At 38.3% G+C, this 27379-nt stretch overlaps 1 protein-coding gene across 5 annotated transcripts in view; it reads left to right on the top strand.

Annotated features, from left to right (window-relative positions):
* Klkb1 (kallikrein B1) overlaps nucleotides 1–26636 on the top strand; it is a 30042-nt gene extending 3406 nt beyond the window's left edge. For 2 of the 5 annotated variants that reach the window (XM_046418967.2, XM_058571180.1), the window contains 13 exons: nucleotides 1040–1202; nucleotides 2935–3041; nucleotides 5469–5628; nucleotides 6065–6174; nucleotides 16609–16768; nucleotides 17693–17802; nucleotides 17965–18127; nucleotides 18213–18325; nucleotides 18484–18649; nucleotides 21317–21492; nucleotides 22452–22547; nucleotides 24378–24517; nucleotides 25063–26636. In XM_046418967.2, the coding sequence (XP_046274923.1) occupies nucleotides 1040–1202; nucleotides 2935–3041; nucleotides 5469–5628; nucleotides 6065–6174; nucleotides 16609–16768; nucleotides 17693–17802; nucleotides 17965–18127; nucleotides 18213–18325; nucleotides 18484–18649; nucleotides 21317–21492; nucleotides 22452–22547; nucleotides 24378–24517; nucleotides 25063–25254 (1856 nt within the window). In that variant the 3' untranslated portion in view covers nucleotides 25255–26636. Of the gene's footprint in view, nucleotides 1–1039; nucleotides 1203–2934; nucleotides 3042–5468; nucleotides 5629–6064; nucleotides 6175–16608; nucleotides 16769–17692; nucleotides 17803–17964; nucleotides 18128–18212; nucleotides 18326–18483; nucleotides 18650–21316; nucleotides 21493–21849; nucleotides 21926–22451; nucleotides 22548–24377; nucleotides 24518–25062 lie in introns of those variants that run through there. The other 3 variants (XR_009224404.1, XM_046418968.2, XM_046418969.2) reach the window with 3 other exon arrangements.
* The last annotated feature ends 743 nt before the right edge of the window (nucleotides 26637–27379 follow it).

Genomic DNA, 27379 nt, shown 5'->3' on the forward strand with positions numbered 1-27379 from the left:
ATCCAAATTCAGATGGGAAAGCCAGTAAAGACAATTCTCTAATAATATGTGGGGTGCAAAGTAATTAAGAACTGTGATTAATTCCAAACAGCAAGTGGTTGAAATTTTATTTTTGATTTAGTGTGTGCATGCATTTGCTTAAACTATCTAGAAATTATCTTAACAAAAAAATAATTTGCTTGAATTAAACTGATTTGAAGTACAACATTTAACATTGCATGCTAGAAAAGGGAAACAAGATTTGAAATTAGAAAGGCTCAGTTTGTGTCCCAGGACATTAATTAACTATAGATCTTAGGCAAATTTGTACACTCTGAGACCTAGTTATTTAACTTCTTTCTTTAAAAAAAAATACATGTCAGATGCAGAAAATAAAGTCTGCCTCAAGCTTTCCTTACAGAGTTATTGATTATCTAGGGAGATATTTGTTTTGAAAGTTTTGAAAAATAGATCAAATATCATTATGCTTAGGGCTTATTTTCATAGCATGTTAGGCAACAGGGAGAAATCAAGTTAGTATATTTTATTGGGGATAATTGATCATTGATCTGCAAATTATTATATGATTTAACAATTATCCAATTTTTTATACAGAAGTACTTTTCTAAAATGACATTAAATAATATTGTATGTTGTTCAAATAATTGCCTTAATATGTTTCATTCTGCTTCTATAATCAAAGTCATGCTATAAAGATCTTTGTGCAGTCACTAGAAGAAGAAAGAAGGTTAGGGATGCAACATACAGCCAGGTGTGGTGGCACAAGCCTATAATCCTAGTGGCTCAGGAGGCTGAGGCAGGGAGATGGAGAGTTCAAAGCCGGCTTCAGCAAATGCAAGGTGCTAAGCAACTCAGTGAGACCCTGTCTCTAAATAAAATACAAAATCGAGCTGGGGATGTGGCTCAGTAGTTGAGTACCCCTGAGTTCAATCCCTGGTACACAGCCCCCTCCCCGCAAAAAAAAAAAGAAGGCAATATATTTCTGTTCTAATTATTATTTGCATTGATTCCACATTAACTTTTAATGATTATATCACAGGCTGCCTGATTCAACTATATCAAAATACTTTCTTCAGAGGTGGGGATGTCACTTCCTTGTACAGCCCAGATATTCAGCACTGTCAGATGATGTGCACATTCCACCCCAGGTGTTTGCTATTCAGTTTTCTTCCAGCAAGTTTAACTAAGGAGCCAGCTAAAAAGTAAGAATTTGCATTTCATTATGCGCCAATTCAGTCATTTTTCAAAATGGTATCAGATGTGCAAAAAAGCTGAAGTATCTCACAGGATTCTCCAATGAGTTCAAAGACCAGCTTCATCAGGATTCCCTGGAGTGGGACTTACAAAAGCAGACTCCTAGCCACAGGCTGGACCTACTGAACCAGTGTCTTGGTCCTAGGAAACTGTGTTTAAAAAAAAAAAAAATCACTGAATTGACTTAAAGTAGTAGAAGCCAGTTATTTTCAACCCAATGCCTCAAGAAAAAAGCACTTAAAAAAATCATCAAGAGATTGTCTCAAGAAAGGGTCTAATAATAGGCAAACATTTCACCTACACCAGGAAATATATAGTTAACTGTCTGACTTATCACATTTGTGAATAGTTTTGTCTTAATAAAATATAAAATGCTCAGCACAGTGGTACATGCCTGTAATTCCAGCAACTCAGGAGGCTGAGGCAGGAGGATCACAAATTTGAAGCCATCCTCAGCAACGTAATGAGACCCTGTTTCAAAATAAAATAAAGTGTTGGAATGTAAATCAGTGGTAAAGTATCTCTATGTTCAATCTCTAGTACCAAAAAAGAAAAAGAAAAAGATATAACATGAATCAAGCATTTTGTTGAGAACACAGTTGTGTAAGACCCAGGACTAGTGATCGGTGCCTACAGTAAGCCAGTTTGGTTACCTAGAGTGTACAGGGTGTGTGTGTGTGTGTGTGTGTGTGTGTGTGTGAGAGAGAGAGAGAGAGAGAGGATGTATTATGTACAGTTTGAAAAAGAATTTGAAAAATAATGATTAAAATATTAATTAGTTTGTAAAGATGCTTATTGTACACACTCATAGCTTCATCTTAATTTTCTTTCATTTTGATCAATATCCAGAACAAAATATTTTGTTTCCATTTTTCATACCCATAACTCTTTTCTCATCTCCCACTCTATTTGAGTTTAAGAACTAGAAATTCAATACTCATTCTCTGATCTTACATGTTAAACTGTACAGAAAACTCAGACTGTGAGAGGCATCACATTAAAAGCTGAATTCTAGAATTCTTATAAATAATGAAATAAACATTAAGATTGGCATTAAAGACAGAAAGAAGTCTTCCAGTAGATGTAGATTACAAAGAACTGATAAGAATGATAAGTACTATATAGAGATCCACCTCCTATTACTGATTTAAATTTTAAGTAAATTATTTATAAAAATAATCACCATGCTCTTTGTGGTGGAACACAATTGTAATCCCAGCAGCTCTGGAGGCTGAGGCAGAAGGAACCCAAGTTCAAAGCCAGCTTCAGCATCTTAGCAAGGCTCTAAACAACTTTGAAAGACCCTGTCTTAAAATAAAAAATAAAAAGGGCTAGGGATGTGACTCAGTGGTTAAGTGCCCCTAGGTTCAATCCTTGTTACCAAAAAAAAAAAAAAATCACCAGTTGGGAATCACCCTGGAAGTTTAGAAAGATAGGAACAATCAACTCTAGTATGACTGACTTTCTGTGAGCACGAAGAAAAACAATGCATATGTGAGGTATTACAGAGCCCACCAGATATTACACAATCACTTCTGAGTGTTTTTCCAGCAAATGTCGGGAAACAACGTTAATTTTTTTATTCCTGGTTTCATTTAGTAATGTGTAGAAAATGCTAGACATTTCTTTAGTGTATGTTTATTGATTCTACTTCCTGAGTGAAGCTACTTTTAAAAACAGGTTTGGCTGCTTCTTGAAAGACAGTGTTACCGGAACATTACCAAGGGTGCATAAGAAAAATGCAGTCTCTGGGCATTCCTTAAAGCAGTGTGGCCACCTAATAAGTGGTAAGACGTGCATTTTATTATTTAACTAAATTTGAGTTAATAACTGATCTCCTTTAAAATAGCTTTTGCTCAAAGTCTGTACTGCTGTGCTCTTTTGGAAGGGAGCACTAAAAAAAAAAAATAACAAAGATGAGGTAGTGTAATGGATGTAAAGAGGGAAGCATGTTTATCTTGACAATTCTCTTGTCTTTATCAGTCAACATATCAGTCAGTACACACATGCTTAAGGAGCCTCTATTTTTTTTATGAGTTTAGTAGTATAGTTTAATATTTGCAGAAAGTGAAAACATAGGCAAAGGATAGTCTGTTATTGAGTTCAGATAAGACAATAAAAGAAAACCATCTCCCTCCCAGTTCACTTGAAGGTAATCTGCAGTTCTTATCAGTAGTTCTCAATCAGCAGTGATTTTATACCCTCCCTTCCACCTCGGGAACGTTTGGCAATACCTAGAGATGCTTTTGGTAGTGTTAAGTAGGGGAGATTATTATATATATATATATATATATTATGAGCAGAAGCCAGAGATGGTGCTACACATTCTTTACCACAGAGAATTTTCTGGTGCCACCAAATGTCAATAGTGCCATTGACAAGAGTTTAAGAAACCTTGTTGAATACCATTCAACCCAAACTGAAGGACTGGGTTCTATAAATCTGGCTAATAATAATTCTTCTTAGAAGGAATCTGAAAACTGGGATGCTAGAGGATTAAGTTCCACACCTGTTGCAACTGATATCTTAGGAAACAATTTCCAACATCATCCTAAACAATCTGACAAAGGAAGTGTTTCTTAGTGACACTGGGACCGGCCAGAAAGTGAATAGTGATGAAAAGATCCTCTCAACTGATGGGTTGGTAGAATCTTAAAGTAACTATGCTGGGACTACCTATCATTACTATTGTATCTTTACTGTATACCATTAATTTTGTGGGTTCAAATTTCAGAAGTCACCTTTTCCTCCCCTACTAACACCACTCTTTGAATAAGCCACATTTTGAGCCTTCAATTAGAATTTTAACCAGTTAACCAGGGGTGGCAGGGCCTTCATTATAAATTTGAAGGCCTGACTAAGCCAGTGTAATAGATGTAGTTACCCTGAGGCAAAGTACATTTCCTATGTATAAGATCAGGTTTATATACTAGTATAATTTGGTATTATTTCCAATTATTGTATCTTACAGCAATATTTAAAGAATAATAAATATTGTGCTATTTTTCAATACTATTTAATTATTGTTAATTTATGCCCCAAATCAGTCAACTCACTAGCTTGATTTTAAAATTCCTTTTTCATTCTCTCCAAACATCTTAAATAAGTGAAAATAAACAAACAAACAAAAAACTCCCAGCAAGTACACAAAGTCTCCAAACTCAGGATCAATTCTAGTTAAAAAAAAAATTAGAGGTAGATTTAAAGGTTTTGTATAATCATAATGAAGAGTTTTCATTTGCAATTATCCCACCCCAACCCTTCGCCTGTTTTTCTCATCAGTAGTAAACTTAAAAGAGATTTTTTTTCTATAACCTACAGAGTCCTATCTTCAGGAACACCTGAAGGTCATCCACTCCCCTGCCCATCTCAATATAATGTTTTCCTGCAACTGTGTACATTTTCTGACCTTCCCAGGCTTAAAATTAGTTTTATGGATTCACACATTTTAAGAGTGGAAAATTATATATATATATATATATATATATATATATATATGAAATAGATTAGGGTTTACACTGCTAGTTATACTGGTTCTTTAACCAAGGGTCTAACAAATTGATTTTAAAAAAAGACTAATTTGGTTCACTGTTAATTATGTACATTTTTTTCAGATCAGATAAATTTCAATTAAAAGGGTACTTAAATAGAATTGAACAAACTTTTAGAACGAAAGTGGAAGCTGTTTTAACATGCATGTACAAGAACTCTCCACATTTTATAAAGATTTGACACAGAGAGGTCAATGTCAGGGCTTACAGATAATAACTCATAATCAGACTTGAGTAGTCAAAAGTGGAGAAATATAGCAGAGATAAAGAATCTCCTTCACTAAGTGCAGGAGGTCAAAGGCACATTAGTCTGTTTAATAACACAGATCTTTGGCACACATAATCAGGATCCTTGTTATCATTGCCTAATTTACTTTCCAGTGCCCATTGATAATTTCAATGTATTGTTACTTGTATTGTTGTGTATATCTTACAGTTTAGGAAGCAAAATAACCCCCTTTTTTAATGATGGTATTCTAAGGGAAAATCATTTTGGGTTATATTTATTTCAAGCAGAGTTTGACAATGTAGAAATATAATAGAAAATTTAAATCCCCTAGATAAAATGGGGATATTACCTTTAAAATTACCGTGCCCAAATGATGGGGAATGGGCTCCCTCTAGACAGGAACTTTACTGACTTTACATGTTTCATTTGTACAGCTTGCCACCGAGACACTTATGAGGGAATTGATATGAGAGGAGCCAATTTTAATATGACTAAGGTTCAAAGTGTTAAAGAATGCCAAAAATTGTGCACCAATGATATTCGCTGCCAATTTTTCACGTATGCCACCCAAAATTTTTATTTTGCTGAGTATCGGTAAGTCAAATTCATAGTGTGTGTCTTTTATGATGCTGCATTTTGGATTATTTGTATTCTTCATAGCTTGTTTTTTTTCCCCCCAACTAAAAACCAACTGGGTATTTTGTCCTAACTACCTTCCTTATTTGCCTGTCATTTTCTTTAAAGAGAATAAGCTCCAATTGGTCCTCAGATAAGCTGTATTTGTGGAATAAAAATTTAGGGTCTTCCATCACATTATCAGGATAAACTTCCTTCTGCAGAGGGAAAGGATGTCCCTTTTATCAGTAATGCAAACCCCTAACCCACTCACTATAAAGGTTATTGTTCTGGCTTCTGATTGCCTTGTTTATTTTCTACTGAACATGGATCGTTTCAGTGCCAAATACTACCTGGACAGCTTCATACACCTTCAAGTGCAAGATGCAGAATAACCTCTTTTCTTTACATTCAGGAACAACTGTCTATTAAAGCGCAGTCTAAGTGGAACACCTACCAGAATCAAGGTACTGAAGGATGTGGTATCTGGATTCTCACTGAAGCCCTGTGCACTTTCAGAAATTGGTAAGTAGAGGACCACTGTTTCCTAAGTAGAGACCACTGTTTCCTAAGTAGAGGACCACTGTTTCGCTGTGTGCCCAGAATGAGTCACTGGAACTCATGAATATGTTGCCTTACTCAGCAAAAGAATCTTTGTAGATGTGACCAAGTTAAGGACTTTAAAATGGTGAGATTATTCTGGATTATCTGTATTTGTCTGGATGTAGACATCTGTATCATTATAAGAGAACTTGGGAAGCAGAAGGGTCAGAGTTAGGGAGATGTTACCCTGCTGGCTTTAAAGGTACAAAAGGAATGCAAGTGGCTTTTAGAAAAGGATGAGGAAATAGATTTTCCTATAGAGCATCCCAAGGGAACAAAACCCTGCCAACATCTTGATTTCAGTCCAGAAAGACCCATTTCAGACTTCTGATCTCTAAAACTATAGAATATCAAATTGTCTTGTTTTAAGTCTTTAAGTTTGTGATAACACTCCTGCAAGAGCAGTAATAGGAAATAATACAGTGATAGTGTAGAGAAAACTATAGGATCATTTCTTGAGGATGTCCGTATCTAGTGAAATGATTCTACCATAATGAATCAATAAAACCCTAGTGTTCCAGACATTTAGGTGATTTCAGTTGAATTATCCAAACAATTGCCATGAAACTTCATCTTATTTAGCACAATATTATTAATAGTGAGGTATTATGGAAACCAAATCTGTCTCCCGCATAGCTCTGGATGCTGGGCAAAGACCTCTCTGTGGAAGATTGGGAAGTCAATTGTGTGCCAGTTTGTTGATTCAAATTTATTGATTATTAATTTTAATATTCACATTTTTCTGGGAGAATTTTTGGAGGTATGGACTACAGGAGGTAGGACTCTTTATTCAGAAGCATTGCCTTCTGTACATAGCACTTGTCTCAGTATGTTTTCTGTTACTATAACAGAGTGCCTGAGATTGAGTAATTTATATTTTTGAAAAGAGGTTTATTTAGCTTATGGTTATGGAGGCTGGGAATTCCAAAATTGGGTGGTTGCACCTAGCAAATGCATCTCGCTGTGTCATAACATGATGGAACAAACTGGAAAGGCAAGCAGGCATGTGTGGAGACCTCAGGCCCTTCCCAGCTGCTGACCACAGCCTGAAAGAGCACCTCATGTATCTAATCTCTACCTGTTCTGTTCTTGCTTTCTTGTTAAGTTACAGTAAGTTCACATATTACTTCAATCTAATAAAGTGGCTTCTACAGAGTGATAAAACTCCTGGATATTTCAGGAAGGGGAGTAAGCTCTTAAAAGCATGGCTTTTCCCTGAGTCCATTCTTCCATAGTCCTCAGATGCCAACTAAACCTAGAAGACAAGACTCTATCTAAGGCCTAATTGTTTAGATAAATTCATAAGTTCAGGGTAATTTGTAGTCATTACCACACCTTTGTCCCCTATCTTTAGTTTCACCAAGGATTTTCCCAATTTCACAGATAAGGAATTAAAGCTCCTAGAGGTGAAATGATCTGCTCAAGGTCACACAGATAAATGTTGAACCTGCACACATTTTACTTCCCCCCCTCCTCTTTTAATGCAAAATTTCCTACCTCTCAACCCAACTGTGAGTATGTTTAAAGACTTCCTTCTCGACCTTCTTCCTGCATGGATTTCAAAAGAAGGTTTTAGGATACTCACATTTCTCCTCATCTATGAGACAAAACTACTTACAATCTGAGCAGGAAAACTGTTAACCATCTTACTGGTTTGGTATTTGCTCCAGCTGTTACTGATGCCTTACGCAGCTACAACATTATATAATCACTGTGATTTTGTTTTTCCTTTTCTTCTTCTTCCCTCTTCCCCCAGCAAATGCACCCAAAGAAAAGGCTGGAAACAATGAGTAATCTCAAGGTTCAGTCAAATAAATTCAAGTCTTGTGAGTGGGATTCTCTAGGGAACTTCCTGACACATCAAATAATGACAGCCATCTTGGAATAGGGAATGAGTGGTGCCTTTTTTTTTTTTTTTAAGTTATTGGTCCCTGGATTATTGTTTGCCTTTGGTTAATTTCCAGAGCTCTGAAAAGTATTGGTTCTAATGATTTTGCCAATATCATCCCCACTTTTGTGGAAGAGATGATTTTTGGAGATCCTTACTCTACCAGCTGTAGTGCTTTTGGTAGACAAACCAAACAAACTGGCTTTATAAAGAAAGAAAATAGTCTGTGGAATCAAGCAGTCCTTTTGTCACCTGTATGGGTCAGACCAGGACTGAAAGATTGATACCAACACTCAGTCCTTGTTCCCATTGCTGATCCAATAGTGAGAAAAAGGTGGACTTTTTGTTGTTGTTGTTTTGTTTTTTATCGTTGTTTGTTGGTTTCTTTTGGTACCAGGGTTTTAACTCAGGACGCTTAACCACTGAGCCACATCCCAGACATTTTTATTTTGTATTTTGAGACAGGGTCTCACTAGGTTTTAGGGTCTTGCTAAGTTGCTGAAGCTGGCTTTGAACTTGCAATCTTCCTGCCTTATCTTCCTGAGCCACTGGGATTATAGGTGTGCATCGCTGTGCTCAGTGAGAACAAGGTTTTGAGAAAAAGGAGAAATTAATTTGATTGCTTTGTTAGCAAAGGAGAAACACAGGGAACTCCTGCCTCAGAGGCTGTCCTTCTGTCAGGGGGAACAGAGGGTTTTTTAAGAGGAGATACAAAGGCTATGCTCTGGCTATGCCCTGTTAGGACTCAAAATTCATTTGCAGCCTTGAGAAACAGCCATTTCTAGGCCCCACTGGTACCAGCCCTGAAGTCTGGATTCCTTCATTCCTGTGGTCCATGAAGGATAGATAATTTGGTCTAAGATGGGAAAAAATGTCAATCTTGCTACTCTATGGTTAGAGATTGGGAGAGGGAAAAGAGGAAGGAAAAAAATATAAGTTTAAAAATAAGCAGCAGTGGCAGAGAGGAAAGGCTATATTCAAAGCACAAAGTAGAACCCTTTTACATTTCCCCACTGTCAATTTCTATCTTCCATTTCTATGGAAAAATGGGCAACAACATCTCCAAGCTACTTCCTGCTAAAAATGGGCAACCAAGGGAGGGGTCTTATGAATAGAAGGTTTTTAAAACCTGTTGTCATTTTTCTTTTGGACTTTTACCTGAAGTGAGGGAGAGGTGATTTCAAACTTGATTGGGACCTGAAAGGATCCCTTCATATAGCAGTGAATATTTGACTGATTTGTAGTTCATACTGTTTTAATCTAGTTTTTTCACTCTATCTACATATCTACATTTTCCCATTTTCCACTCCCCTGCCCCAAGGTACCAGGAGGTTTCTCCCATACACTGTTTTTTCTAGGGCTCAATTTAAGCCTGCTTCTGGGGTCACTTTATCCAAACGAGAGCAATTGGCAGCACTTTAACCCACTGCAGGTGGGCTTGTTACCGTATTTTAGCCACAGCTTTCTTTTAGGTGTGGTTTATCTTTTCTGTTTTCCTTGTAGATTGGGGTCTACAGAATGTGGGTAGCTTCTGTTGGATAGCAAATGCTTTGCTCAATTGCTGGGCCACCTATGCAGAAAGAGACTTTGCATTGAGGAGGGGAGTCTGTAATTTGTGATCAGATCATTCAAGAGAACTTTAGTTATTTCTGAAGTTTTTTTTTTTTTTTTTTTTTTTGTGTGTGTGTGTGTGTGTGTGTGTGTGTTTTCTTTTTGGTACCAGAGATTGAAAGGCACTTTACCACTGAGCCGCATCCCCAGCCTATTTTATTTTTTATTTTGAGATAAGGTCTCTCTAAGTTGCTCAGAGCCTCACTAAGTTGCTGAGTCTGGCTTTAAACTTGGAATCCTCCTGCCTTAGCCTCCCAAGCCGCTGGGATTACAGGTTAGTACCTCCACACTTGGCTGTGTATGTGTGTGTTCTAGTGGCATAAGTTTCAACCTACCCAGAGAAGGTGTCTAGCAGTACCATCTGACGTTTCCTGTGGCTCAGGGCTTTTGAGTAAAATCTACTTGTCAAGCATCAAAAGGCTGTGTTTTTACATGTTGTGTTCCTTTCAAAGTCAGCCGTCTTTTGATCTTTGGATTGTTTGAGGTACTTAAGACACAGTTTTGAGTCACTTGCTGAATAGTCTGTTGGAGGCATGGTCCTCCCAAGTGGGGCTTGATGACATTTACCAAAGTGTCCTCCCATGGTGAATACTCTCAAGTAGGTCAGGCAAGAGGATGAGCCCGTGGGAATCCCATCTCCACTTGGCAGCTCTGTCCCAGGAATCGAAACTTCATCCATTGGCCCATTTCTCATCCTCCTCCGTAGAAGAAGGTTTGTGTTAGTCTGGTTTAAGTTGAGGTTTTAGGGCCATGTTAAACAGTTTGCTTACCAGGCTCCCCTAGCATCAGCCTGATTCCTCAGGACCACATAAGCATCAGTCTTCTGATGACTGGAACGGGTGCATGATCGCCATCTGCTTTGGATAGGCCACATCCTGTATTAATGCTGTTCTATCAAGGATCTGTTTAATGTCTTGCTCTAGCTATGAGGTGCTCTCTTGCATTCTAGAGAATTCTATGTACTCGAACAATCATGGAAGTATATTTTGAGTCAGTATAAATGTTTACCTCCATTTCTTTGGAAGTCTGAGAGCTCTTGTCAGAGCAATTAGCTGGGCTTTCTGGTCCCATGCTCCCAGTGGCAAAGCCTCAGCCTTTAGTACCTGTGGTTGCATGACCACAACATTTCCAGATTTCTGCTGGCTGCTATCGATGAAGCTGCTCCCATTGGTGAAGAGGTTCCAGTCCAGCTCTGTGTTAGGCTGACCAAGCAGATCCAACCTACTGGAGTAAAGAGTCTCAAGATCTCTGAGCAGTCATGTTGTATTAGCCTGTTTTCATCTTCTGGCAACAGAGTTGCTGGATTTAAAGTGAATATAGTTTTAAGGTTAACATTTGGACTACCTGATAGGATGGCCTGGTATCTTGGCAACCTCCCGGGACTCAGCCAGTAGCCATCCTTCAGTTTTAGTAGGACCAGGATTTGGTGAGAAACAGACAAAGTAATAGGTTGTCCTAGAGTGAACTTTTCAGCCTCTTGTAGTAAGTCACAAGTAGCAGCTATCTTCTGAGGAAAGGGGGCATCCTTTTCCTGTGTGGTTGAGCTATTTTGATGAATAGGCTATAGGTCTCAATATGCTCCCAGTGTCTGTGAGAGAACTTCAAGGGCTTTGCCTTATTTCTCATGAAGTCCTTTTGTATGTCAGGCAGGCCTAGGGCAGGCATTTCATGAGGCTTTGTTTTAAATTATCAAAGGCAGTTTGGCATTCTGGTGTCTAAATCAAAGTTTCTATTTCTGTTACATCTCATATAGGGGTTTGGCAATCAGTCGAAAATTAGGGATCCAAATATGTCAGAATCCTGAGAATGTCAGAACCCATGTAACTGTCTCTGGTTCCCAATTTCTCAGAGACAGTCTGCTTCTGATCTGATATCAAACTGTGGGTTCTTTGGCCAAGTTGGAATCTTGGCTAGGTGACTTGTTGTTTATAAACCCGAGACTTTTTTTTTTTGTGGGCAACTTATGTACTCAGGAGGTGCCGTGTTTCATTACAACTCTAGTGTTTAAAAAACAGTGTTTATAGTTGGGGCCAGCTATAAGCAGGTCATCCACATATTGTAAAAGGATTCCTTGATCTAGCCATAACCCTTGAAGATCTTCTGCCAGATTCTCGTTAAACAGTGTGAGAGATTTTTTAATCCCTAGGGTGGGACAGTCCAATAATACCAGGTGGTTACTGTAGTATTAGAGTCCTGTCACTCAACACAAAAGTATTGGGACCTTTTTATCTACATCCAGTGGGATGCAGAAGAAAAGCATCTTGTAAATCTATCCTGTGAACCAGTCAGTCTCCTGGCACCACAGTCAGCAGAGTGTATGGATTTGGTGCTATGGGCTGAAGATACTGAATGATATTATTTATTTATAGCTCTTAAGTCTTGCACAAATCAGCACAGCATGAGGTTTTTCAACAGGAAGAATTGGAGTATTATAAGGGATCTGACAAAGCTGACTCAATCCGTGTTTTAAAAATTTGTCCAGAAAAGGCAGAATCCTCATTAATGCCTTTCACTTAAGGGAGATATTCTTTCTTAAGGAGTAAGTTATACCTCCTCCTTAGGTAAATCTTGGTTGGGATAGCACTGGTCACCCTTCCTAGGGTCCCTTCAGCCCATATGGCCTTACTCACTTTTTGAGCAGACCTCCACAGAGCAGGCTCCATTTCCTTGTCTTGGCTGGCAAGTGAAGGCAGGAACCAGGGCGGTGTTTTCTGGTGGCACTTGCTTTTTGGGTGAGAACCTTATTTCAGTTCTTCACTCACACAACAAATCTCACCCCAGGAGAGGGCTCCTCTGGCATCCAACAAGCTGATCTTTGTTCTCCCAGTTTGCATTCAAGAGGTTTGTGCAATGGATGCCATTGCGCCTGACTTGTCGCTCTTATTATTGCAACATCATCAACTTTGAGCGAGCTTCCCGTGACAGTGGGCTCCTTCTTCTAACAGTGGGCATGCTAATTTTCAATGGAGGGTGGACCCTTCTATGCTTTTCTTTAGGCTTCCTTGAGGATCCCTTTGCACCTGCTGGTCATTATGTACATTAGGCAGTATCAAGTAGCTGTGAGGGGTTTATGTCAGTGGCCTCCACCTTCGGAAGCTCTCTTCTTATGCAGCTTCTCCTATCACTACAGGTTGTAGCCCCTGCTGTCTGTGGCACAGTTGTGTCACAGTCTAGCAGTACAGCTATACAAGGCATTTATGGGTTTTTTTGTTTGTTTATTTTTGTTTTTGAGGACCCTGAGCGGATACAAGAGGCTTCAGGGTGTTTTTTTGTTTGTTTGTTTTTGGTGGGGTCTTTTTTTTATGTCTTTCTCTAGTTGAAGGTTTTAAAGCAGCAGCTGAGTTCTTCCCCTCCTTCCCAACCTGCAGTAGTTCGCCCTGCTAGGCCCGCTCTGCATTTACATCAGTGGGTTACTGTCATAGTAAGAATTGCTCTGCCCCAGTTATGGTGTCTCCTGGATAAATAAGGTGTCCTGCTGGATCTTAAAAGGGGAAATATTCCTGTCCCCAGGGCATAATCTAGTGGTGTTTATACCCACCACAAAGTCCTCTTTGGCTGGTGATCCTCTACCCACTGCAGGCCAAGGAGACTGGGAGTCCTCAGACGTTTTACTTGCCCCATGCACACATTTCTCCATATCCCTGGCAGCTTCCTGGGACTTTTTTTTCCCCCCAGTAGAGGGCTGGCATCCTCAACCCACATGCCTGGAACTGGGGCCAGGCTGAGAGGCAATGTTGGGTCAGCAGGCATTGGGTTGAAAGGGTTTAAATCTTCTGCAACTTTTTCTTCGGGTGTCTTGCTATCCTTGTACACCAGAGGCAGTGCCTTTCTTTGTACCATCGACTTAGTTGCTGGCCTTGAGACTCCGTATCATGCAACTACATAAATACCTGCACATACATCTCTTCCATTTATTTGACCTCTAACACACCAACTCCAAATATAAGGTCATGTAATAATTCACAGTATCATTCAATGGCCCCAATTGCGCTACAGTTAAACATCAGCTTTTCCTTATTCATAGGTTTGTACCTGTATGTGACCCCATTGAGCCACGATCTTTCCCAAGAGGCTACCCAGTGGGATCAACACAGCATTGCCCATGTCTTCCAAAAACACAGAGATAGACAACCAGAGGGAATCCCCCAAACCAAGGCAGATGAATGGGAAACTAAAACAGACCAGATAGGGGAAAAAATTCCCTTGATTTTCTACTCCAATCTAACAGTGACTACTACACCATAGCTCCACAGATGTCCCCACGAAAGGGGAAAAGATGTGTAGAATCAAGAGTCTTAGCTTGCACTCCAGATGGTCCATGTGATACGGCTTTACTGAGTTCAGTTTCCTTTTCTTCAAAGTAGCTCAATTAATGGAGCAGCTCAGAGAGTTCAGGGGGAGAAGGAGGGAATTCCCTAATGCAAAAAGATCCTTGGCAGCTGCTGGGATGTTTCCTCCTTTATTCACAGGGATAGTAGTTCACCTGAGACAAACTCACCCCATCTCCTAATTCTCCAGGAGTTGGCTCCCACCAAACTCATTAGCCATCTTGCATGCTCAGCATGGAAGGGGAGGCATTTGAAGTGCCAGACCTGCCTAAGAAGGCCAGAGCTGGAGGCACTCTCAAGTCCCACTGGGGTTTCACATTTGGTACTGAAAGGTCCAACCTTGACCCTGATGCCAGTGTAATGATGGCAAGGTTAGAAGAAGAAGAAGGAGAAGGAGAAGGAGAAGGAGAAGGAGAAGAAGAAGAAGAAGAAAGAAGAAGAGGAAGAAGAAGAAGAAGAAGAAGAAGAAGAAAAAGAAGAAGAAGAAGAAGAAGAAGAAAAAGAAGAAGAAGAAGAAGAAGAAGAAGAAGAAGAAGAAGAAGAAGAAGAAGAAAAGAGGAAGAAGAAGAAAGTTTTATTGCTGTGCCAGCAAAGGAATAAAAAGGGGACTCCTTTCCCAGAGGCTGAGATTCTAACCCTTGGAGGGAACAGTGGGCTTTTCAAGAGGGGATACAAAGGCTGCACTCAGTTGTGCCCTGCTGGGAGTCATAGTTTATTGGTATCCTCAAGAGATAGCCATTTCTGTCCTGCTGGTGGCAACCCCAAAGTCTGGATTCCTTTATTCCTATGGTCCATGATCCAAAGGACAGAAAACTTGGCTTAGGATAGGAAGAAGGTTAATCCTGCTTCTTCATGGTTAGAAAGGAGGGGAGAGAGAAGAGGAAGGGGGTAAAAACCCAATAGATCAGTTTTAAACCAAGTGACAGAGGCAGAGCATCAAGGGTGATATTCACAGCATGAAGTGGACCCTGATCATGTTCAATTCTGTAATTCACACTTGGAGTGCAGCAATAGAGTTGGAACACATCAGGAGGGCAACTGGGATGGTAAAATAACCAGAAGGAGCAGAAAAGTTTTGAATGATTAAAATAAAAAGTTAAAGGTATTAATCTCAAAAATGGGTTAAGAGGACTATCTTAATTTGGGGTTGCTGGATTTTTTTTTGGGGGGGACCTTCTTTTGTAAAGACTGTCACTAATAAAGAATTAATCTACTTAGTCTCATAGACTCATAATTAAGAAAATAAGAATAACCCTAACATTTGCAGTGGTCCAGAAAATAAGTGGTTCTTGTCATGAAATAGTGAGATCCTTCTCACTATGAATGTCTACATAAAGGTGTAGAACAACCTGTTGTGCTGTTCTTGTGAGGATGCCATTGTAGTCTGGTATCAATGACCCATTTATTTCAGCTCAAGGGTCTGTGCATATTTGTTTGTTTGTTTTCTTTAATTTAATTAGTTGAGGTCTAATTTTCGAGAGTGAACATATGAAAGAACTAAGGGAGGTGCTGTCTCAATCCAAATATGTTCATTTAAATTGTGACTGTTTTTCTTTCACATAGTTTCTATTATTATTCTTAAAGCTTCCATAATTTTGATAAAATTATGTCATCAAATAAATTAAATAATATAAATAGAAGAAAAATAGAATTGAAAAATAAAATGTAAGGAAAATGAAAGTGAATTTTTCCTGTTCTAATTTCAAAGGGTAGTTGGTATTTTGGATAGCTGCTTAGAATTTTATTAATATCTTCTTATTAAAATATTTTTCATCATATTCAAGAACTTATTAAACTTCCTGTTCCTAAGGCCTGACTCAGGATTAGGGTAATATAAAGAAAATACATTCTGAGTAATTTAACCATTTTGTTCTGATGGAAGATGGAGCTGGGACACTAGGAGCATAAGTTATTTTATTTCTATGACATAGAAATTTATTTCTTATCAGAGTTAGAAAATTTTTACCTTCTTCCAAGTACCAAACAATAAATTTGGGGATTTATCTTGGGGGGAGGGTATTGGGGATTGAATTAAGGGTCACTTAACTACTAAACTACATCCCTAGCCCTGTTTTGTATTTTATTTAGAGACAGAGTCTCACTGAGTTGCTTAGTGCCTTGAAGTTGCTGAGGCTGGCTTTGAACTTACAACCCTCCTGCCTCAGCCTTCTAAGTTGCTGGGATTACAGATGCACACCACAGAGACTGGCTAAATTGGGGGATATTTTAAGAGACAGTTTTCTTGGGGCTAGGGTTGTGGCTCAGTGGTAGAGCACTTGCCTAGCATGTGCCTAGCATGGGTTCAATGCCCGGCACCACATGAAAATAAACAAATAAAATAAAGGTATTGTGTCCATTCATAACTAAAAAAAATTTAAAAAAAAAAGAGAGAGGCAGTTTTCCACTTAGGATGTCTAGTGCAACAACAAACAACAAATCTGCATAATGTCCTTAGTTGTGATGACAAAGGACCAGAAAACATAGCCTTTGTGGTTGGCTGAGGAGTGTCTTTCCTCTGCGAGTTCTCAGGTTGCAAAATGGACCTTTTCCAGCAACTTGCGTTTACAGATGTGAATATTGCCAGAGTTGTCACTCCAGATGCTCTAGTGTGTCGGACCATCTGCACCTACCATGCCAACTGCTTCTTCTTCACGTTCCACACCAATGAATGGGATGAAGAATCACAGAGGCGAGTACAAAGGAGAGCGGGCCCACTGTTCTTAAAGTCACTTTTTGAGTTTTGAAAAAGTTTTGTTCATATCCTGCAAAGCACTAGAGCCTACAGTTTAAGCAGGTGCTTTCCTATCAGGGGCAGATGAATTGAGAGATTAGTGGAATTTTCTCTTATCTGACACAAATGCACCATTGAAAACAAAACGTCTGGCGTGGGAAAGAAATGAGCAGAGCCTTTCTGATGGGTCTTGGTGTTTTGTACGAGCTGGAGGTCAAAGCTCCTTGCTGGCTGTGTATCTTTGAAGCCTGTGGCCTCTCATTCTTTTCCATCCTAGAAATTAGAGCCCTGTTTATCCTGATCAAGGTTCTGGACTGACCTCTATACCCTTACATAACCCAGTTTTTTCTTTACACACATGAGGGTAATAGAAGGGTAATTAATTCTTTGATGTTTGGGGGGTTTTATTTTTCCAAGTAGAAAGTGGAACTTAATTATGCTCTTTTTAGGGTATCTGTGCCTATTAATTTTCACCACAGGGAAAGGTGGCTTGATTTACATTTAATCTCTATAATTTAGTAGAGTCCCATGGTCTGACTTACTTTGAAGAGAATTTCTCAAGTGAATAAAATGTGCAGAGCTGTTTTTCTGATGTGAGCTGCTTTTGCACTTGCCTGATGCTTTTAACCCATTTTGGGCCATGGCTCCAGATGTGGAAGTCCTATATAAGCTTAAATAAAGTGTGCAACATGTAACTATATAGTGATGATTTAATGATACTATGATAATATTCATTACTATAATAATACATATCTGGATTATTATTTTCAACCTATTTTAATGCACCTGAGTTAATTTCATTGGAATATTCCAGAATCGAGAACTTGGAGACTTAATGGATTAATGCATCTTTCTTTCTCTCTCCCATTTTTCTTTAAATAGAAATGTTTGTTTCCTAAAAACTTCTGTAAGTGGGACACCAACTTGCGTTACTCTTCAGGAAAACACTATATCTGGACATAGCCTTTTGTCCTGCAAAAGAACTCTGCCTGGTAATGGGATTCACTGATCATAGTACATGTGACAAATCATATGACTTTCTAAAATATAACAATGATGAAACAGTCCTTGAGGCACCAGAAACTTGTGCCTGTGGTTTGTTGCTTTTGTGATTTTTTTTTCCTTTTTACCTTTTATGTTTATTCTTGGCCCAGAACCATGCCACAGCAAAATTTACTCTGGAGTTGACTTTAGAGGGGAAGAACTGAACATGACCTTTGTGCAAGGAGCAATTGCTTGCCAAAAGATGTGTACAGAGACAGTTCGCTGCCAGTTTTTTACTTACTCTTCACTCCCAGAAGACTGTAAGGAAGAGAAGTAAGGGAACATTTATTTCCTGATTGGCAGGATAAATTCATCCTTTTCTGTGAGGCTTTAATTTTACACTGTTCATTTGATGCAGGTGTAAATGTTCTATGCGATTATCTTCAGATGGTTCCCCAACCAGGATTACACAGGGGATCCAAGGGAGCTCTGGTTATTCTTTGAGATTGTGTGAAACAGGAGACAGCTCTGGTGAGTATGGGTCACTTTGTCATAGAACTGTAAAGGGATGCCCCCGTTATTTTGATAGCTTGATTTTTCTTCTGTAACAGAATTACACATCTCATTTTCCTTGGTAGATGGGGACTCATTCATGTCTAATTCTAAACATTAGCTTCAAAACTTTTCAGTCTGCACAAAAACAAACCCACGCATTGTGGGAGGAACGAATTCTTCTTTGGGAGAGTGGCCCTGGCAGGTCAGCCTACAGGTGAAGCTGACGAGCCTAAGCCACCTGTGTGGAGGATCAATCATTGGAAACCAATGGATCCTGACTGCTGCCCATTGCTTTGATGGGTAAGTCTTGCATATGTCTTATCTTGCCTGTTCATTTTGAAAAATGTGCAGTTATTTTTTCTGTCATCATGTGACTTTATTAATGGAGATTTATTCTGTCTTCTATTGTTAAAAAAATTTTATTTAAACCTTTTAACTGATAAATATGAAAGTATATCTATTTATGATGTACCACGTTATGTTTCAATGAATGTATGCACTGTGTGATTTTTAAATCAGATAAACCTTTTGATCTCATTTATTTATTGTTTAAAAGAAAATGTTCGAAAACCTTTCTTCTAATCTTTTGAAATATACAGTACATTATCATTTGATAGTGGCCCTATTGTGCCACAGTATTCAAGAATATCATCCTCCTGTATGTCACTTAGTTCCTGCTGATCAGGACTACTCTTCCCAGCCCTTGGTAATCACCATCACTCTCAACCTCCATGAAATCGACATATAAAAGTTCCTCAGGGGAGTGAGATTATGCATATCTGCCTTTCTGTGCCTACCTTACTTCACTTAATACGATAATCTCCAGGTTCCAACATGTTGTCACAGTTGACAGGACACCATCCCTTTTAATGGCTGAATAGAATTCTGTTGTGTGTATGTACCACATTCATCTGCTGGTGGACACCTCGATTGCTTTCATGTCTTAGAGCCCTGTTTATTAGAGCCCTGGCTATTGTGAATAGTGCTTCAGTGAACATGGGTGTTCTTATTAATATTAATATTAATTTCATTTCCTTTGGATGAATACCCAGTAGTGGGATTGGTAGATCATAAAATGGTTCTACTTTTAATTTAATTTAATTTAATTTAATTTAATTTACCTTCATCCTGTCTTCCATAGTGACTGTATTAACTTACACTCTCACCAATAGTGTGCAGGTTTTCCCTTTCTGACATGTCTTTGCCAGCACTTAATATCTTTTATCTTTTCAATTGTAACCATTCTTATTAGAATGAGATAATATCTCATTATCGATTTAATTTGTATCTTCCTCATGATTAGGGATGTCAAAGACATTTTAAAGCAGGAATGACATTGAAAATATGTAGCAATTTTATAGGGTCCTGACCAGGCTGATCCATCAGAACAGAGGGTGACCTATTTTTCAGGATTTATGCCCCTGGGTGAATAATCACTCCTACTTAAAGAGAAGCTTAAAAAATATTCCAATTGCTGCCTCCTCCACCCACCACACCCTAAATGTTTTCTTCAAAGATTTTTTTTTTAGGCCAATAGAAATTTCACTTTTTACTCTTTGATTCACAAAGATACCAAGTAGTAATAAGTAGAGCAAAATTCTGAGAGTTTATGAATACATATTTCAATGTATATAATTTAATACAATATTTCTATTTTATCAAGCCAACAATACAATATGACAGAGTTTTAAAGTTCTAAAAACTTTAGACTGTCTTAGAAAAGGATCTGAGATCTGTCATTTATTATCACCATGACCATGGGCAATTTGTAAATCTTTATGAGTTTTATTTTATTTAGAATATGAATAATAACAATAGCTAATTTGTAATGTTATTGGAAGGATTAAGTGATACGCTTAAATGTTTAGCACTGTACCTGGAACATAAAAATTACTCAGAAAATATAAGCTGTACCAGCTGCATTCAATGAGAGGAATAAAAATGGAAAAAGCCTATGATGAGCAAAAAAGATCCTAAAAGATGCTAAATCACTCTCAAAAAGAAAAAAAGTATTTTTATTTTAGTAAAATTCACCCCTTCTCCTGGCTAAAAAGGCAGGGTCCAGATTGCTGCTTATGAGGGTTGAGCATACTGCCATGAAAACAAATCAGTCAACGAACAGCTGGGTAGCACAAGGCTTCTGCACAGGGTGAGCTTCAGTTAGCTCTCTGCAGCACTTGGCCTTGCTAAGGGTAGATGGTTGGCTCAAAAGAAAAAGCTCCAAGACAGGAAACTGTATTCTCCTTTTTGTTGAATGCACTGAAATTTGGGATGAAGAAATTTCCATTCTTGAAGACTTAGTGTTGTGAGTTTTAAGGGGACAATAAACATGGGAACTTTGTGATTTAATTGAAAAAACAAATTGCACCTGACAGCTCCAGTGTTTCTTTTAGTATTTTGTGTGAGCATTTCTTGCGCACACTTCATGATGGTAAAATTTTTCAGATCTTTGCACAAAATAGAACTATAAATTTGGCTTTCTTTGATATTCATTCATCTTTTGAGCAGCCGATTTAAATGTTCATACTTTGTAAAAGTATAGATTTTAAATAAGAAGTCCCCCTAATGTGGCCTATTTTCAATCAATCTGACTCTTTGATAGTTTTGAATCTAATGAAAACAATTGCTTTCAGGTTTGGTGAACTAAGCTTGATTTCCCCACAGCTTCTCAGAATGGGAAAACAATATTCTTCTACTTTTACTTGCAGTAAACATGTTGTAAAAACATAAATGTGCATTTTCAATATTCTAAACTAAACCTTAAGAGATCTACTACTGCTGCTGTTGGTGACAAATTGCTAGAGGAGGGATCAGGAAATAAATCCAAAAAAAAAAAAAAAAAAGGATTCCCTGTCCTCTATTCGTTCGTTTATTTATTTATTTTGAAAGAGAAAGTAAGAGGGGAAAGGAGCAATATCATTTGTGAGTTTCTCCCATTCCAACAAAGAATTTGTTTTTCTCTCCTAGGATTTCCTTACCGGATGCTTGGCGCATTTACAGTGGCTTTGTGAAACTGTCCAACATTACAAAAGAAACTTATTTCTCACGAATAAAAGAGATTATTATTCACCAGAAATATAAAATCTCAGAAGCTGGTCATGACATTGCCTTAATAAAACTTCAGGCGCCCTTGAATTATACTGGTATGCAGCATATTTAAGGGAAAACTACATGACTGTATTGTATTGGTTTAAAGTTTCACAGCATTTCTAGTGAGGGGACAGATCTGGAGAGACTATTCTCTAGTTGGTGGAGTTGTGGGGAAGGAGAGTGGTTGTGAAGGTAGGGAAGATCCTATGGCTTGACATAATATATCTTTCTACTTAAGGGGACAAGAAATGTTAATTATTTTTTTCATGGAGGGATGCAATTGCAGATACTGCTTATGAGGATTGAGCATACTGCCATCTGGGAACAGAAGAGTAGCAGAAGTACCATTGCTAAGGCTTAGGAATATTAGGGATATAGGAGGATAAGTGGAACCAGATGTTAATTTCCAGGAATCACTTGGGTAGAGACCAGAATGATGCAGAAGGCAGCTCTGGGAAGACCAGACCATCACCGTTGGCTTTGGAGGTACTGTGCTCCACAGGAGCTGAATGCCTGCTAACACAACTCATTGTTAATGTCCATTCACAACTATGTGACCTCCAGCAACTTGCTGAGCCTCCTTGTACCTCAAATTTCCTCGTCTATAAAATTAGGACGATGATTTCCTCAATGGTTTATTATAATAATTAAGTAATGAAATGTGGTAAAACACTTCCTGAAACAGTGTAGACACTTTGTAGACACCACTATTAACTAGTCAAGCATACACTGAATAAGACACAAGAACTGCTAAATGCTTTTGATGGTAAATTTGCACTGTTGAGTTTTTCATTTGTTCTGGGAAATTTTAATGTCAAAATGACATGGAAAAATTATGCTGATGGTGAGAAATTTTCTTAAATCATGGATCTGAGAAGTTGTGCAGAAAGCAGGAGGGTCATTCTCCATATTCTTCCGTGGTAAGAAAATATAGGAAAATATAAGGATGTATTTTTAAAGTCAATATCTATAGCTTTATTTAACTCAACTCTGGTTTTAAAATTTGTTTCAGAATTCCAAAAACCAGTATGCCTACCTTCCAAAAATGATGCAAATACAATTTATACCAACTGTTGGGTAACTGGATGGGGCTTCGATAAAGAAAAAGGTACAGCCTGGCATTCGAAAGTTTGTTCCTGAAGCCAGTCTTATAACACATAAGTAGATCAAATTAGTCAGTTTCTGTCTAAAAATCTTGTCCAAACTTATGATCTTTCTACTCTATTTATTACCAGATGTTTGTTCAGTGATTTTTTTTTTTTTTTTTTTTTTTTTTGGTGGGGGGCAGGATACTGGAAATTGAACCCAGGGGCACTTAACCACTGAGCCACATCCCCATTCCTTTTTAACATTACGTTTAGCGACAGGGTCTCACTGAGTTACTTAGGGCCTTGCTAAGTTGCTGAGGCTGGCTTTGAACTCGCAATCCTCCTGTCTCAGCCTCCTAAGCTGCTGGGAAATCAGACATGCACCATTATGCCCAGCTGTTCAGTGATTCTTGAGAAGATACTTTTGCTGCGTCCTGAAAAACTTTATAAGCTAAACTTTTAAGCATCTTATTTCATAATAAAGATGATTTGCTTGACTGCACAAAGAGCAGGGCCCCTATAAGGTCAATAAGCCCACTGAAGTGCAACTCATTCTCAGTATCAACAGTGTTCCTGACTCTCCTATTATGTTCTCCCTTGATATTTTGGCCAGTAGCATAGGCCAAAATGACAGCCTTTCTTTATAACCAATTCTTAGTATTTTTTTTCCATGCATCCTTCCTGCAATCTGGTGATGCCTATGAGCTGCCTCACTAGTCATGTTTACATAATAAGTCACATACAACTAGAAAGAAAGCCAATTATATTGCAATACAATTATCAAAATACATCAAAAGATGTGATAGTGATATATGTGATTTTTAATTGGTGTATTAAATAAAAGCTGTTTTAATATCAGCCATAATTGTGCAATAGTGAGGAACACATATATTTTCAGTTATCTTCCTAAAACACCTAAACATCTGTAATCCCTGTTGGTGACCAAGTTAATGGTGCTGCTGATACTACTGTGTTTGTGGTCTACATTTATAATTGGAGGGCATGTTAGACTTGGAGATTAGAAAATATAAAGATGTATATTTTTTTCTGAGTTTATGCACCATGTGATTCTTTTATAGACTCTAGGTGAAGATCCCCTGCTCATAGATACTTGGAGTATTTCGATTGCCCTCGAACTTTTCTAGAAACACAAGATTCTTCCTTTCCAAAAATTAAGTTCCCCAGTAACACAATAGGAAAAAGTATTTGTGTCATTCTTTGCAAAAAAAAAAAAAAAAGATAGCTGACTAATCTTGCTCTCTCTTTCTTGAATCAGCCCTGAATTCAGCTAATTCAAAATTGTAACATTTTTTTCACTAGAACCTTGAGAGAGGAAGAGTGAAAGTAACTTTAACTACACAAAGAAAACTTCCAATGTATATCCAATGGACTTGGGTAGAAATCAAGTTATTCATAAATAAATTGTACTTCATGGAAAATGTGTTTGTATTCAAAGTACAAAATACTCCTCTGTTGTCAGAGGTTTGGGATTTATTTCACAAATGAAGTATTTTTGTATTATAATTTGAATATTTAAATATTAAAATATAAGAATGCCCAGATTGGTATTGTAGGCAATAAATGTATGAAAGAATTTCTGAGGGACTTCTGTTGAGAGGATGGCAGGTAACATGCTCAGCCTGGGTTATGGGTTGTAGAAATGAAGGCCAATATAGGGTGCTCTCTGCATGTTCTCTGTCTCTGTCTACCTTCTGGACATTTACTGTCTTTATCCAAAAATATGGCCCTGATGAGAAATACACCACCCTGCTTTGCTTTAAGACTTTAATTTTATTTCCATATTTATTGCATTTCCTCCTCTGAAGTTATATGTATTGATTACTTTGTAGGTAAAATCCAAAATATTCTACAAAAGGCAAATATTCCTTTGGTAACAAATGAAGAATGCCAGAAAAGATATAGAGATTACGTCATAACCAAGCAGATGGTCTGTGCTGGCTACAAAGAAGGGGGCAAAGATGCTTGTAAGGTATTGCATTGGGGTGGGAAAATACCAGTTTATGTGAGGTAATTCATTTGAAGGTACTATTTTCCAATGGCACATTTCATGACAGGTTTTTGAAAATTTAGAGACAAATGATCTGATGATTTTATAACCCTTTAACAAATCAAATATACATATAATGTACATAAGATATTATTTCTGACATATATGTCACAATCTGTACATGTGCATGTTAAATTTAAAGAGAACAACTGTATATACTATAATAATACTAAAACATAAGAACATTAGATTTCTTTGACTTTGGGATAAGGTTGTAGATAATTTCTAGATTGTAGTTGAAAATCTCAAAATGGATGAGGGAATAAGTTGAAAATGCCACCCTGCACTGATTTTTACTACACACAACAGCTAACAAGGAACACAAGAGGGCCTGAGAAACTTCCAGAAACTGAGTGTGCTGTATGTGCTATGTGAAGTGGGACTTCATAATTTTAAAGGCAACACTTATTTGAATCGCCTCCATCGAAACCTTCTACCATTTTATTTTTCTACCCTCTGTGACACAGGGAGACTCCGGTGGTCCCTTAGTCTGCAAACAGGGTGGAATGTGGCAGTTGGTGGGCATCACCAGTTGGGGGGAAGGCTGTGGCCTCAAGGAACAACCTGGCGTCTACACCAAAGTTGCTGAGTACGTGGACTGGATTTTAGAGAAAACGCAGAACAGCGACAAAAGTGCTTTGATGAAGTCATCGGCATAAGGAGGCTGGACAGTGAAGAGAACTCAGGGTTGTTTGAAGGAGAACCCAGGGTTGTAACTCTAGTTTTACATCCTGGGATCTAGTCAAGTTCTAAGCCTTGGAGTCCTCACCTGAAAAACATGGAGAGGAGTGTCTACCTTGTGTCCTTGTGGTAAGGATAAAAAATAAAACAAACAAACAACAACAAAAACAGGAGGTACAACAGCTGTGGGGACAATGCCTTGCTGAGATTTGCTTTCAGTATTCAGTAACCAGGAGCTCCTAATGGGAGATCACTGAAGAACTCTGCAATTTTTGTTGTGAAATAGAACACCAAAAGAGCACAATTAGAGTGTTTCCTTCTGGTTTTGAAACACAACTGACAACAAGTGACTCTGGATTGAAGCACAGTGCTTGGGATCATCCTGATCTTCCTGCTTCCCCTGGAACTCAATATGTCTCAGAGATATAACTTGTCCGTGCCTCACCTGCCAACTCATTAGGACCTAATGCTGCCTGTGTCCTTTGGGTGAAGAGCTAGGAAGCTCAAGTTTTGTTCTGCCCAGTGGATGAAGGAGATATGTGTAACATTCCCTTTGACAATAAAAAGATGGTTTCATTTCAGGCCCCTATCTCTGTGACCCCAGCATTGCCACACATGTCCAGTGTTGATATGCAGATGAGGATTGAAGGGCTGCATTTTCCTGGTTGCAGAGCCTGCAATAGACTCACTGCAGAGCTCTCCTGGAAACCAAGAAATCTGCTTTGCAAAGAACATTAACCCTGGCAGTGGATATCAGTGAATATTAGTTTCTGCAATAGTAATTCAAGAAGCATTGTTAGATATATCATGTATCATAGAATACAGACATGTAAAATCATGGTCGTGAGTAGTCATAAGTGACTTTGGAAAGAATGATATAAATCCTTATGCAATGGAAATTCCAGACTTGTTGGCAAGTCCCACAATTGATTGGAGGTACCTTGATTCATTTCAGTTAAGCGGGTTAACATTTACACAGAATTGACCATTTACAAAAGATTATGTAAGCTAGGTAGAAAAATAGAAAAGTGAAGGTTTCTAAAAGTGATTGACTTTTTCCTTTCATACTCAAAGACACATTGACTGGTAGAAAGAGCTAAAGATGGAGAGGCTGAAAGAAAGTCATGAGGTCCAGGTTATCCACAGACCATGCAATGGGAAAATGAAGGGTCAAGAATTTAGTCCAGAAGCAAAATGGTTTTTGTAAAACCTGGCTAGATTGCATGAATTGATTTTTAAAACGTATTATAATTTCAACTTTTACTTTTGATTGCAATAAAGTATTAGTCTTGTTCTGCGTGGAAGTTGTTTATATTTAAAAGGGAAGAAAATGTTTGCAATAAAATCTTTTATCTCTGTTTTTTTTTTGTGTGTATTGATAATTACAAAGGGCTTAAATAGGACTTTGGAGTGTCTACAGGATAAATGCCTGGGCTTTGGTTGCTCAAGGAATGGCCTTGTTTGGGCAAAACAGAGAATTTTGAAATGTGGGACTTTCCTAAGTCATAAATGATCATTTTAAGGTTTCCAATTGGAGTCTCTTGGTACTGGGATGTTCTCTTTGGCTTTCATCATATGTTCATGGTTAACAGAGGAGCCCTTCAGACAGTTAAGAGCCTCATGGGACCTAGAAGCATGTAAGAGGCTAAGAAGTCAGAGGTTGGGATGATGTCACCCTCACAAGGAACAGTGAGGGTAGGAGGCATGGGTCTTTAGTAGTTCCATCCAAGAAAGGGTGGTGGCAGAGTCAACCCTGAAAACTAGCACTGCTCTTGCCCTGTGCCAACAAAATGCACATGGAATACACAGTGCTGCACATACCATCTCACAGGAGGGTAACCAACCAATGGCTCCAACATCTGTCTCTGATTAAACTTGAAACTTTTTCTTGTAATTATTGTTAATGTCTAACTTCTCCACCAAACTGTGAGCAACTTCAAAGGAGGCTTTCTCTCATTCTACCACATATGAGAGGACGTGCTGAGGTAAATAGTTAATGAATAAATCCATTCTTATTATAAAGCTGAGTCAATGGAGGTTTAAAGAGGTAAAAAGATTAGCTCAAGGTCACTGTCAAGGACACAGCCAGGACTAAGCTTAGCA

The sequence above is a fragment of the Marmota monax genome, unplaced genomic scaffold (assembly GCF_021218885.2).
Source record: "Marmota monax isolate L192 unplaced genomic scaffold, Marmota_monax_Labrador192_F-V1.1 WCK01_AAM20220418_F8-fsc00345, whole genome shotgun sequence".
NCBI classification, from domain to species: Eukaryota; Metazoa; Chordata; class Mammalia; order Rodentia; family Sciuridae; genus Marmota; species Marmota monax.